Source organism: Zalophus californianus, chromosome 4 (assembly GCF_009762305.2).
Source record: "Zalophus californianus isolate mZalCal1 chromosome 4, mZalCal1.pri.v2, whole genome shotgun sequence".
In the NCBI taxonomy this organism is placed as follows: Eukaryota; Metazoa; Chordata; class Mammalia; order Carnivora; family Otariidae; genus Zalophus; species Zalophus californianus.
Window position 1 is genome coordinate 157,565,230 of NC_045598.1, and position 13,686 is coordinate 157,578,915.

The window sequence follows — 13,686 nt, forward strand, 5'->3', positions numbered from 1 at the left end:
TGTTTTATAACCTGACAATACACTGTTATTCTTTTTTGTTTAAAAAGTTTATCTTTTAAGGAGTTTTAAGTAATAAAAGAAATATTGTATACTTACTGTCATCATTATCATTTCTGGTACTATTCGTTTCTTTTCATAGTTCTTTATTTCCGTATGGTATCATATTTTATCCGCCTGAAATATTTCCTTCAATATTTACTGTAGTGTGAGGCTGCTGCTGCTGAATACTTTAAACTTTTTCTGCTGAAAATTTTGCTTTTTTTTTTTTTTGAAGATTTTTTTTCTAGGTATAGAATTCTAGGTTGAGGGTTGTTTTCTTTCAGTATTTTAAAGATGTTGTTTCACTCTTTCCAATTAGAAGTGTGATACCATTCTCATCTTTGTTCTTCTCTATATAATAGGTTCTTTTTTTCTGAATGCTTTTTTTTTTTAAAGATTTATTTATTTATTATTGAGCATGGGGTGGGGGTGGAGAGGAGGGGCAGAGGGAGTCTTAAGCACATTTCACACTGAGTGTGGAGCCAACTGTGGGGCTCCATCTCACTATCCTGAGATCACGACCTGAGCTGAAACCAAGAGTTAAACACTTAACCAACTGCACCACCCAGGCTCCCCTGTCTAATTGCTTTTAAGATAATTCTTTTTATCACTGGTTATGTGAAACTTAATTATGATGTTTCTTTGTGTATTTTTATTCATGTTTCTTGTGTTTGGAGCCTTTTTGAGCTTTTTTGATTTGTGAGTTCATAGTTTTTATAGGGTTTTGGAAAATTTTGGCAGGTATTTCTTTTCTTTTTTAAGTTTTTTTATTGTTATGTTAATCACCATACATTACATCATTAGTTCTTGATGTAGTGTTCCATGATTCATTGTTTGTGCATAACACCCAGTGCTCCACGCAGAACGTGCCCTCCTTAATACCCGTCACCAGGCTAACCCATCCCCGCAACCCCCTCCCCTCTGGAACCCTCAGTTTGTTTTTCAGAGTCCATCGTCTTTCATGGTTCGTCTCCCCCTCCGACTTACTCCCCTTCATTCTTCCCCTCTTGGCAGGTATTTCTTAAAAAAGTTTTTTTAATTAACATATAATGTATCATTTGTTTCAGGAGTACAGGTCTGTGATTCATCAGTCTTACATAATACACAGCGCTCACCACAACACATACCAGATATTTTTATTGGGCTTTTCTTTTTCTCTTTTCCTTAAGGAACTCCCATTACCCATACATTAGGCTGCTTGAAGTTGTTTTACAGCTCACTTATGTTATTTTTATTAAACCAAATTTTATTTTTCTCTTTCCTTTTCATTTTAAATATGTTTTATTGCTGTGCTTTTGAGTTTACTCTTTTTTTTTTGTCAATGTCATATCTGCTGTTAATACCAGTGTATTTTTTCATCTCAGAATTTCAATTTTTGACTTTTTAAAATATCTTCTATGATCTACTTAAGTTTTTGTACATGTAGAATACATGCTCTTAATAACTGTTTTGATGTTCTCTTTTGCTAATTTCAACATCTTGTCAGTTTTTGGTTGGTTTTGATTGATTATTCTCATTATGATATGTGTTTTCCTGACTCTCTCCTGAGTACTTTAACCAATTTTGTGTTTGTTTATTAGACGTGAATTAAGAGTTTTTCCAGTTTTGCTGATGGAAACATCCACTGTTGTCTCTAACCCTTCAAATGACTTTTTTCACTTGCATGCTCACTCATCATTACTAGCTGAATACTTGAAGGGACTCCCTGCAGATCTCTAGGGTTCTCCCTCTGCAGTTTTCTCTGGTAAGTTGGCCTATAAAATGCAGCTGTGTTGGCCTCCTCAGAGTGCTTGTTCTCAGTTTGTTCTCTTCACCTGAGGATGTTTGCCAAGCTGAACTCCAGCTCCTCTGTACTGCTCTGCTGCCTGGCAAGTCTCTTAAACAGTAAGCTGGGGGCAATTGTCGAGCTTATCTGTCCGTTTCCCATAGTTTAGCTATCTCTGTACTTTTTTGCCTGATGTCCAGTGTCTTGAAAACCATTCCTTCGTATGTTTTTCCCATATTATGTTTGTTTGCCAGGCAGGTGGAGAAATCTTATTCTTGCTACCCCACTTAGGCCACAAGTAGAAGTCTCTAATGACATCTGATTATAGTTTGCTTGATTATATATTTTCTGGTTTTTAATGTATGGTCACTTTATGCTGAGCCAAGTTTTAGTCAGTAAATTAAATACAGTGAAAAATTGGAATGCCCCTTGAAAGTCTGTTTGATTGTAGTCAGCTATAGAACTCTGTATGTTGTGGGTTAGCCTGGTGGGTGGTTTATGGAAGAAAGAAGGAACCAGAAGTAGTACTTCCCACTTTTCTCATGTTTTTTCTTATATCTGAGGGAAGTATTAGGGGAATGAAACATAAGAAAAAATAATCTAGATTTTAGCTCAAGGAGCATAACTTTGGATTTCTTTTATTAGTTTTTCTACATTTTCATTCATAATCTACTTGAGGAAGCATTCCTTTGTACGATATGTATAAAGCTTGTCTATATTGTAAATGAAAAAATATTGAGTTCAATTTCTCTTTTTAAATTGGATCATCCTGTGTATGCTTGGTGACCTTGTGTAATAGAAGAAGGCTTTTGCTCTCAATAGATGCTGAATACAGTTTTTGATTTATCATAGCCCCAAAGGATTAAGCTTAGTGAAATTTGTTCAGATAATTTTTATGAAGTAGAATGAGAATACAAATATTTTATAGCTTAAAATTTAATTATAAAGCTATTTAAAAATTATTTTAGTAATCTCCTATGAGAACAAGATAAAAGAACCTTTTGTTTAATTTTGAGGCTCTTTCATGTGGTGCCATCCTTTACAATTAATTAACTCTTGAGATATATTTATGATTCAGCAAGAATAAATTGTAGTGTAGGACATACGGAAGTACCAATATAATAAGTTTTTATGAAATGTTGCTCTCATTTATTTCCTTTTAAGATTACACTCCCTTAGTAAATTAAAGCTATTTATTTAGTTCAGATTTAAAAATAATGACTTTATAAGGAAGAAATTATTTTGTAGTCATAGAACGGTGATTCTAATAGGACAGACGTGAAAGGTAATTTACAATGAGGATTATTTTAAGCTTCAAAGCATAGCAGCATTTTTTCTTTTCCTTTCTGGTAGGAAAAATAAATTACCATGTGCTTAAAAGATATCTAATTTTGAAAAAGTAAGTAATATACATTTTTCAGAATTGTATTAATTTACAAATGTAATAGATGTGATTTTTTTTACTATAAATTATCAGATTTGAACCAGAATGAATTATAGCTTTAGAATGGTTATAAAAGCAAATGATCCTTAAGCAAGTCCCTTAAAATATATTGACATACATTGTTCAATATATTATATGGTAAGACTGAAATAAAAAGACGTTTCTGCTGTATAACCATGTCATTAAGTATCATTTATATGAATGATTTTAATGATTAATTTTTAAATTGTTCACTGAGAGATAAAATAATGATTAGCGTACTTCTGCAATCCTTCAGGTAGTTCTTTCTTTCTTAGAAATTTCAAGTCACAGGGCGTCTGGCTGGCTCAGTTGGAAGAATATGCAACTCTTGATCTCGGGGTTGTGAATTCGAGCCCCAAACTGGGTGTAGAGATTACTTAAAATAAATAAATAAAATTAAAAAAAATTTCAGGTCACTGTGATTACGGGCAAGTCTTTAGCTATTGTGCTGGTGCGATATACAGTCAGTTCCCATATGCCCAAGGCAAGCATATCATATATGAATTTTCTTTTAAATTTCATAGAATTACTACATACCAGTATATCAGGAAACACTTGACATTCTCCAGGACGTGGTTGGCATAAATTGAGACAGTAAAAGAACCAAGTTTTGTTTCTGCCCTGGTGTTGTGTGACTTTTGTTTGACATGTCACTTCATGTCTTAGTGCTTCTGTTTCAAAATCTGTAAAATGAAAGCATCAGTTTGTGATTTCTAAGATCTCTTCTGTGTTTGACATTTTATAATTTAAAATTAATACTAGATAACTTGCTTGAAGTACCTAGAAAGTATGTTCATATAGCCAAATATATTTACTGCTTAAATAATTTTTAAAAAGGATTTGAGAAGCTCCATTAATTCTCTTACGTTACAGTATCTAGTACATTGTGTGTTAAACTTTGGTTTTTATCCCATCCCACATTTATAGAACATAGGAGTGTTGAGGGCATCTCTATGTTAGTAAACTGTGTTTATAGGAGTTTGAGAGATAGGTAGCAGGCAAGGTTATTAGAATTATATAATTCATAGAACTACCCTTAAGCAAGTGGCTGCATCAGGTGGATCCTCAGTTTCAAGCTTTTAGACTCAGTAACCTAGAATGTGTGAGAATGTTATTTGAAATGGTTGTTGAGTTTAAAAGGAAGAATTATTTACCCTCATTGATGTCAGCCTCCCTAATGGTAAGGGTAATACAGGGACTGTGAGAAACAGTCTAACTTCCAGAGTCTTAAGACGTTTTATACTTCCTCATGCATGTCAGCATCATGGGAGGAGGCAAAATAATATTGCAAATTGAGCATAAAGAAAAACATTTTCACCAAAGTTTACATGAACTCATTCCCTCTCCACATGGCATCTTTTATAGGTTTCACCTGGCTCAGCCCCCGCCTCTATCACCTGTAGAGCATGATTCAGTGTGGCTAATATTACCTAGAAGAGTTAGTAAGCTTACAAAGACTATTGTAGTTACCAGTTTGGGATTGTTTCTCTTCAGGAATCTCTGGATGATTCCATAGGCATTTTATACTCTGAGGTATATGGCAGTGGGCTTGAAAGTGAGGTAGTGTACCCCCTGCTATGGAAGAAAAGCTTTCTGAAGAGTAGATGAATGTGAATAACTTAAAGGGCAAAAATTTCCATGTGTCTTCTTTCATTTTTTCTTAAAATTGATCTACCTGAGAACATTTCTGTTTTGTGGAATTTTCTTTCTAACTCACTTTTACAATAGCCTTTATACTCTTCAAACCAAAAGCCTGCTCCTTAACCCTACCTAATGTGAATCTAGTCTTTATATAATGTATTGCTTCAGGATGTAAAAATTTCTGGGGCATGAAACAAAGGGACAATTCTAGAATGTATTGTCCTGAGGGAGAGTTCCTTGAGGGCAGAGCAGTTAAAGGTTTTCTAAGAAATATAGAAAGGGGCAGCACCTTACTTCATTCAGGCAGCAGACTTCTGGTGAGACTCTGGTGCCTCATGTCTCTTTTTCAGAGTTAGAACTTTGATGTGTGATGATTACTGTTACCCCTAATGCCACATTTATTTGAATTTAAAAATGAATTTGGACTCTTTGAGAGAAAGACACATTTGTCTGACGGTTTCTCAATGTGGCCTGGTTTTCTGAACAGGTTATATAGTAGACATTTTCCATATATTGAATGAGGTAAATCTGCAACTCCAAGATTTGATAAAAATATAATTAAAACATACCTACAATATACAACATATCTGAAAATGCATCCTTTCCAACTATTGAAACTTAAAATTTAAATGTTATCCTAAAATGTGTGAAGGGTAGATGGTTTTAGAAATTTATTTTAGAGAAAAGAAAAATATATTTAGACTACTGTTATATAGCAGGTGCATAGGTATGCTTGGTTAATGGCATATTGTTAACCAATGGCTTGGTTAATGTGCATTTGAAAGCTTGCTATTTACTTGCTGTCTACTTGCTTCTAACCACTTGGTGGGAAGAATCCTGCTCAGTACCTAATATCCTCATCAATAAATGAAGTAAGCTCCTTATCAGTAGATAAGATGAACACCAGGTTAAATAGATTTTACTTAGCTTGTAGGGGGAGATTAATGATAGCATCTGCAATGAATTCTAATCATAAAAGTAGACTATATGGTAGTTTAATAGATAAAGAAATTCAGGATATCAACAAAACTGCAGCATAAACAGACACTAGGTAGGGGAGCACAAAGGAAATGGAATGCAGAACCTGTGTGAGAGGAGGGTTAGAAATAGTAATGAATTCCTCTACCCTTTTTAAATGGAATACAGAATAAATCTCACCCAGTTCTTTTCAAACAATCGCAAGAAAATATTTAGCTTCAAACATAAGCATAAAAATAAATGAGCTCTTACCTGAAACAGTTTTTTTTAAGTTAAAAATAATCCTGATCCATAAAAAGAAAGGGCATAAAGGGGCACAAAGGAACTTTTGGAGGTGACAGATATGTCTATTAACTCCACTGTGGTGATGGTTTCATGGATGTATTCATGTTTAAACTCATCAAGTTGTATACACAAATATATGCATTTTTTTGTATATCTAAATAAATCAATGCATGACCCAATTGGAAAAAAAAAGTACATAAGATTCTTCCTTTGAAATCTTGTCTTAATTCCCTTTCAATAAGTATAGTAGAATACCACTGAATCTCACTTAGGTCAGAAACAGGCTATGTATTTTCTATCACTGAAACAACCCCCAGATCTATTCCTTCTATAATTTTCAACATTTTGAATGGCACCACTATCTACTCTGTCACCTAAACCAGAAAACCAGGAATACTTTCAGGTTTCTATCCATCACCCCTCTTTACTCACAATGTTTGGATATGATCACTTCCTCACTATCTATATGAACTACTAACTGCGGTTTTATTTAGGCTTTCATCTTCCATCACCTGGACTAATGTTAGTCTCCTAACTGGTCTCTCTGCTTTTGGCTTGATTGCTCATACACATACTTCACATGTTGTTACTGTGATATTTGTAAAATGTAAATCTGATTATTTTACCTTCTGCTTAAAACCTATTTAATGACGACTCATTTTTTGATGAGTCATGAAGTCATCACGACTCATGAAGTTTCTAATGGCGTAAAGAGCCCTATGATTCGTACCCTGCCTAACTCAAGGCACATGCTTCACTCCATTCTGTATGCCCCAGCCAAACTACACTATTTGCATTTTTCTTAAATTATTACTGCCATTTATCTCTTATGCTTTTGCTTACCCTGCCACTTTAATCTGAATTATAGCTCTGCTTTCCCCTAGACCCTGCTCCTACCCCTAACCCCTACCCACTTGATGAACATTTACTCATTTTTCTGGTTTTAAATATCATCTCCCTATGGTGTTTTCTTTGGGTAACTCGTGTGAATTAATCATTCACTCTTTTGTGCCTCAATGGATTCTGAACCCTTCTAATCTAGTACTCTTAATATTTTATTAAGTGACTTTATTTCTCTAAGTCCTCTTGTTTACTGTAGGTTTCCATGTGTTTGACACATAGTAGATCAGTATAAATACTTGTTGAGTGAATGAAGGGAAGAAAGTAATCTCGTGTACTTACCATGGGCATGTTATTCTGGGATAGGCATTGTCTTTCTTTTTTTTTTAAGATTCTATTTATTTGAGAGAGAGAGAGAGAGAGAGAGAGAGCATGAGAGGGGGGAGGGTCAGAGGGAGAAGCAGACTCCCTGCCGAGCAGGGAGCCCGATGTGGGACTCAATCCTGGGACTGCAGGATCATGACCTGAGCCGAGGATAGTCGCTTACCCGACTGAGCCACCCAGGTGCTTTTGATCCAGCTCCTTGCTGCAGCTCAGCACTATGACAATGTTTTTTTGAAGATGGCAGTCCAAACTTGTGAACAAATGAATAAAAAAGACAAATTTTATAGGCAGTATGTAATTGTTGCAATTCTTGGAAGAAGGGATTAGACTTGACAGAGAAGATGGAGTAATATTGTAGTGGTGTGAGAGGTGGTTTAGGATTGATTATACAAGGTAGGCAAGAAGGGAGAGATGTGATGGTAGTTTAACTATGGAGAGTATATTGTATTGATATAGAGGGAGGGATTTATCTTTTTGGCAATACAGAGAAGGAAGCAGTAGGAGAAAGATTGAATATCTAGAGATTTTATTGATTTATTTGAGAGAGAGGGTGAGAGAGTGAGAGAGAGCATGAGAGCAAGGGGAGGAGCAGAGGGGGAGGGAAGAGGAGGGGGAAAGAATCTTAAGCAGACTCCGTGCTGTGAGTGTGGAGCCCAATGCAGGGCTCAATGTCATGATCATGAGATCTTGACCTGAGGCAAAATCAAGAGTCCGATGCTTAACCGACTGAGCCACCCAGGTGCCCCATGATTGAATATCTAGAGAAGGAGTCAGAGGGAAACTGATATTGGTTTACTAGGTGACTGGGGAACTAATAATGGAAAGTTATACAAAGAATAGTGATATGATAATGAGAGGAATAGTGAATGATAATGAGAAGGTAGATTAACACTTCAATTGATCTACAGGAGAGGCAATGTAAATTGGTTATTAGCAGAAGTGGTAAGATAGTAACCACGGCCATAGGGAGAGTTGATTATGGGGACAAAATGGTGAGTATAAAATTACTAGAAAATAAAACACATTTTTAATAGCTTTTTGAAAGAAGTTTTAAATATATATATTTGTACTATTAAACTTTTAATAAATCACTTTTGGACATACTCTTAAGTTATTAGAGTTTTCAGGTCTAGTAATTATGACCTGAAATAATTTATTGATCAATTAAATTCACTTTTAAAGAACGCTTTATTTATTTATTTGAGAAGAGGGAGAGAGAGGGGAGCTGGGGCAAAGGGAGAAGGAGAAAGAGAATCTTATGCAGGCTCCACACCTAGCACAGAGCCCGACATGGGGCTTGATCTCACCACCCTGAGATCATGACCTGAATCGAAATCCAAGAGTTGGACGCTTAACCAACTGAGCCACCCAGGTGCCCCTAAAGAGCATTTTAAAATTCAAATTATCCATATGCTTAAAATAAAGATATTTCTCCACAGGAAGTTATCTTTGATATTTCATATATTTATATTTTATATTTCAGAATATAATATTTTATATTTCATCAGTCTTTGTCCTAAGATCCTTGATAATATTTTATATTTATACACTACCTTTGATTTTCATGCAACTCAATTCCAGTTTATTAATGAGCCTTATATCACTTTTGACAAATACATTGAAATTTCTGACTTAATTGTATTACTAAAATTTGATTAGAAATTAAAATCTGTTTTTAATTTCTTTTCTTGGAAGGCTTGCAAGTTCAAAGAGAAGGACCATTTTGATTAGGAGTCATCATTCTCATTCTTCCTGTTTCTTCTAACAACTTCCTGGGGGATTTTATGTGCTCCTATACCTTCAAATACCTATATATGCTGATGATTTACAGATATGATTTCACTAGCCAGATTATTCTTTTGAGCTCCAGATCCACATATATAGTTCCTACTAAAAAATCTCTGTTTGGATGTATTAATTGGTACCTCAAATTTACCATGTCTATACCTGAATTCATTATTTGCCAAGTATGTTTCTCATGTGTTTCTTCTTTCAAGGAATGGTTCTCTTCCAGTTGCTCAAGCCAGACTCGGAGTCCTCGTCTATGTCTTCATTCAAGTATTAATAGCCTTATTCTCAGTATCTCCTAAGTCAGTCTCTTTCTCTCCATTTCTCTTGCTACTACTGTAGTTCACAATGCTCTCAAATTTGTTTCTTACCTGAAATATTTCAATATCTTTTTTTTAAGATTTTATTTATTTATTTGAGAGAGAGAGAGGGAGTGTGAGTGAGGAAAGGGGCAGAGGGAGAGAGAGAAGCAGACTCCCCGCTGGGCAGGGAGCCTGCCCTGGGGCTCCGTCCTAGAACCCTGGGATCATGGCCTGAGCCGAAGGTAGATGCTTAACTGTCTGAGCCACCCAGACACCCCGTATTTCGTTATCTTCTTAATTGTTCTCTCAGCTTCCAGATTTGTCTCCTTCCAATCAGTGTGCACTTTGTAGCATAGCTGAAGACTCAGTAAATAGTAGTTAATAATATTATGCTGTATTTAGAAATCATATGATAGGTTTTTTTGTTTATTTTTATTCCTGTTGAAAGATAATAAAGATATGCTGGCAATAATATTTCATAATGTTTTATAGCTAAGTTATTCATGTATGTGTTATAGCTGAAATTTAACTTACCTGTTCAGAGGGATTAACTTGCCAAATGCATTAGTTATAGCTTCATTTTGTTTCATTTTTTAAATTTCTGCAGTGTGAATTAGTTTTTGTTGAAGTGTTATACTTTTAGTTAACCATGGAGACTTTAGTTCAAACATACCAGTTATAATTTAGTCATTCCCACATACTTGTATTCCAAATATACTAGTCTTATTTGTGCCTTTGTGCTTTTTGCATATTTCATGTTCTTTACATAAAATATTCTTCCTTACTGGTCTTGCTTGACATTCTCTTCTTTATTCTTTAAAGACCTGCTTACATCTCAGAAACTTTCTCTTAATCCTTTTTCTTAAAGTCCTGTTATCTCCTCAATCATTGTGTTTCTATAGTGCTTTGTTGTTTTCCTGCTTTCAGAAGTCTCTCTGTTCTGCAATGGGTTTTTAATTTTTTTTCTTATTACATTTAGTTCTTTGATGGCAGAAACTGTCTTACTTAATTATTATGTCCCAGAAATCTAGTTTAGTGCCTGATACATATATATTGAGTGCTTCATAAATGATTTTTGTTGGACTAAATGATTAGCAATAGATGTCCTGGACTGTGTACAATAGCTTTTATATGATCTTTAGTTTTATCATTTGTAACAAATGAAGCAATCAAGAACACAGTATAATGTAAAGAATGCAATTCTGTCCCTTCTAGGCAATATCCTATGTTTCAGTAGGTTAGAATATTAGATAAAGACCTCTATGCCAGGCACTGTATTGAGAGCTTTCCATGTTATTTTATTTCAGAAAATCCTATAAAGTAAATATTAATTCCCTATTTTGCAGATAAAGGCTTAGAGAGCTTAAGAAAATTGCACAAGATATACAGGTAAAAATGTTATTTAAAAAAAAGGTGGAATTTTAAGATAGGTCTCTTCCTCTTTGTCACAAGTATTATATACGGTCACCCATATTTCAGAGAAGCAGTGATCTTCAAAACACATGATTTCAATTTTTAATTTATGTAAGTTCTTATATCAGATAATTAATATTATGTTATCACTTTTACTGTTATCATTATTTTATATTTAAGTAAAGAGAAATGCAGCAATTTTTAACTATAGAATATCTAAATATGTTCTCTTGACCAAGTCATGTATCTTGCTATTTTATTTTCCACATTTATAATAGGAAACCATAATCCAAAATTATCAACTGTAATCATAACATTTCATCTTTAATGCTTTTTTCTAATTTTTTTCTTTTTAGTTATAAAGTTTAGAAGGCTTCTAAATTAATGGGACAGAAATAACTTTTAGAAGCAATATGCATAATTCATAGAAAATTTTGTCTACTTTTGACAGTATATGATGAAATTAAAGATAAACAGTGATGCTGTGTTTTATTGTCTCTGCACTTAAAAAGCTATTTAACATTTTTCAGTTTCTCTCTTTGGATTAATTGAGTGTTTAATTGGGATTTTATTTGTGGAAAGAACATTCTCATTTTTCTGATGTTTGTATATTTAGTTGCTTTTACAGAAACTATTGTTTATGTATCTTTATATATTCTAGTACATGCTCTTGCTTGAAATGTGTGGAAAAACTTTTCCTTTTAAAATGTTTATATTTCAATCAAAATGGTAAATTAGACTTTTTCAGAATTTTTATCTCACTTACAAACTCTTAAAAACTCTTACTTGTTTTAAGAATGGAATTAATTATTATTTTTTTTGTTTTGTCTTTTCTGTCCTTTCTGACTTGCTTTCGTGGATTTCACACCAGGAGGACAAAGTGGTTAGAGTCTTTTTTTCTGTCTAATATGATTTTTTTCTTGCTGTTATTATTGCTAATTTTAATTTTATAGCTGTACTTAATTTATACACTTCTAAGTGTTTTGTTACAGCTGTAGTGCATGATAATTGCTATACATTGATATATTTTAAGCATGCTATCTGATTTTACTGATAAACACATTATATTATATTATAGATGAAAATTTGATTACTTCATTTGATTCTTGAAAAAGCCTGCTTCTTTAGATTTTCATGTTTTTTTTTAAAGGAGATATTCTAGTATTCTTCATTGTGATAAGAATTCCTTTCATCTTATGCTTCTCTAAACTCATCATTGTATTGGTCAGAGTTTTCGAAAGAAGTTTCTAATTTAATATAAAGATTTAATCTTTCTAATAATGAGTCTCAATAGCATTGAACATGGATTTTCTGAAGTGTATAGTTATAGTTGATTTGAGCATTTAATATATTTTTATTTTTGTTAACAATATGTTTTAGAGATTGGTAAAATGTCTATCTTATATCCTCATGTTGAGCCTATTAGATATAACTATAATTTTAAAATACTCAGGTATATAGAATTTGACCACAGGCAGGATTTGAATAATCTGCTAATGTCTGCGGAAGTCTGATTTGGATTTGAATCTGCTCTGGAGACTGGTGACTTCCTGCAAACATAGATAAAAATCTTTCTATTCTGATTCCTTTGATGAGTCAGACTAAAACTTGAGGTCTTTTCAAGTTTTCCAAATTCAAATTGGCATAATACCCAAAGAGAGATCCTTTAGCTGATATCTTCCAACAGTACCTTCTTTTTTGTTGGTTGGAGCATTTTTATTCTGTTCAGTTTTCAGTTACTTGGTTGGGATAATATAGGTGTTGGCAAATACTGATGTGGGTTTAGAATGAAATCTCTGAGCAGAAGAAAAGATAGTGACTACCTTCTTTTTTTTTTAAACCTATAGGAATTCTACTAAACTTTGAAGGCAGTTTTGAGGATGTACATTCAGTTATCATAGAACTGTCCCAGACTACATCATCCTCACTTCAAGGCAGGTTCCCTAGAGAACCCACCAGCTTTCTACCAGCCAGCTTTATTAGCTGACTCTCAAGTAGTACAGTTGAGGCAATTCAAAACCTTTAGAATCTCTCGTGCTACTTTTGTGTCCAGAGTTAACACAGGCTACATAATAGTTTGTCATCTGTAGTTTCCATAATGAATTCTGACACCTATCCTAGAAATGAGACTCTTAGTGCTAACTTAGCTGCAGAAATGACTCTCATGTACTGACAAGATTTCATAATATAACAGTCTGTATTTTCAACCACAGAGAGGCTAACAGATAAACGTATGTGAATTTTATGTGGGTTTGGAACATCACAAATAAAACTCAACAGACCTTTTTAATGACACTCTTTATGCAGCCCTGTTTAATAGAACTTTCACCAATGATGACAGTGTTTCATATCGTTAATATCCGATGCGGTAGGTTCTCATCACAGGTAGCTATTGAACATGTGAAATGTGGCTAGTGTGGCTGAAGAACTGAAATGGAAATTTTATTTAATTTTAATTAAATTTAAATAGCCATAGATAGCTAGTGGCTAGAGAAACCGCAAGCATGGGTAGCAAACATTCTGTGACCACTCAGCCTCTAAGGCACTACCCTGTCCTCACAGTGGCAGTATAATGTGTAGACAGTAGTGGAGATACAAGCTGCACAGAACGTAGGAAGGCTACACTCGCCAGTGCTGGTCTCTTATATAGCCCAGGAGAATAATGGACAAGGGACATCCTCCCAAAGGGCAGAACCAGGGGACATGAATGATAATAGTCAAAGGAGAGGAGCCGAATCAGGGGCTGCCAGATGGGGTAACCAGAGAAATGAAGATATGTCCATGTA

At 34.2% G+C, this 13,686-nt stretch overlaps 1 protein-coding gene across 25 annotated transcripts in view; it reads left to right on the forward strand.

Moving 5' to 3' along the window:
- RIMS2 (regulating synaptic membrane exocytosis 2) overlaps positions 1 to 13,686 on the forward strand; it is a 583,419-nt gene that overhangs the window by 116,220 nt on the left and 453,513 nt on the right. For 16 of the 25 annotated variants that reach the window (XM_027597538.2, XM_027597289.2, XM_027597299.2 and 13 more), the window contains one exon: positions 11,772 to 11,783. The exons of the other annotated variants lie outside the window; for them this stretch is intronic. In XM_027597538.2, coding sequence (XP_027453339.1) covers positions 11,772 to 11,783 — 12 coding nt within the window. The remainder of the gene's footprint in view (positions 1 to 11,771; positions 11,784 to 13,686) is intronic. 25 annotated transcript variants of the gene reach the window in all.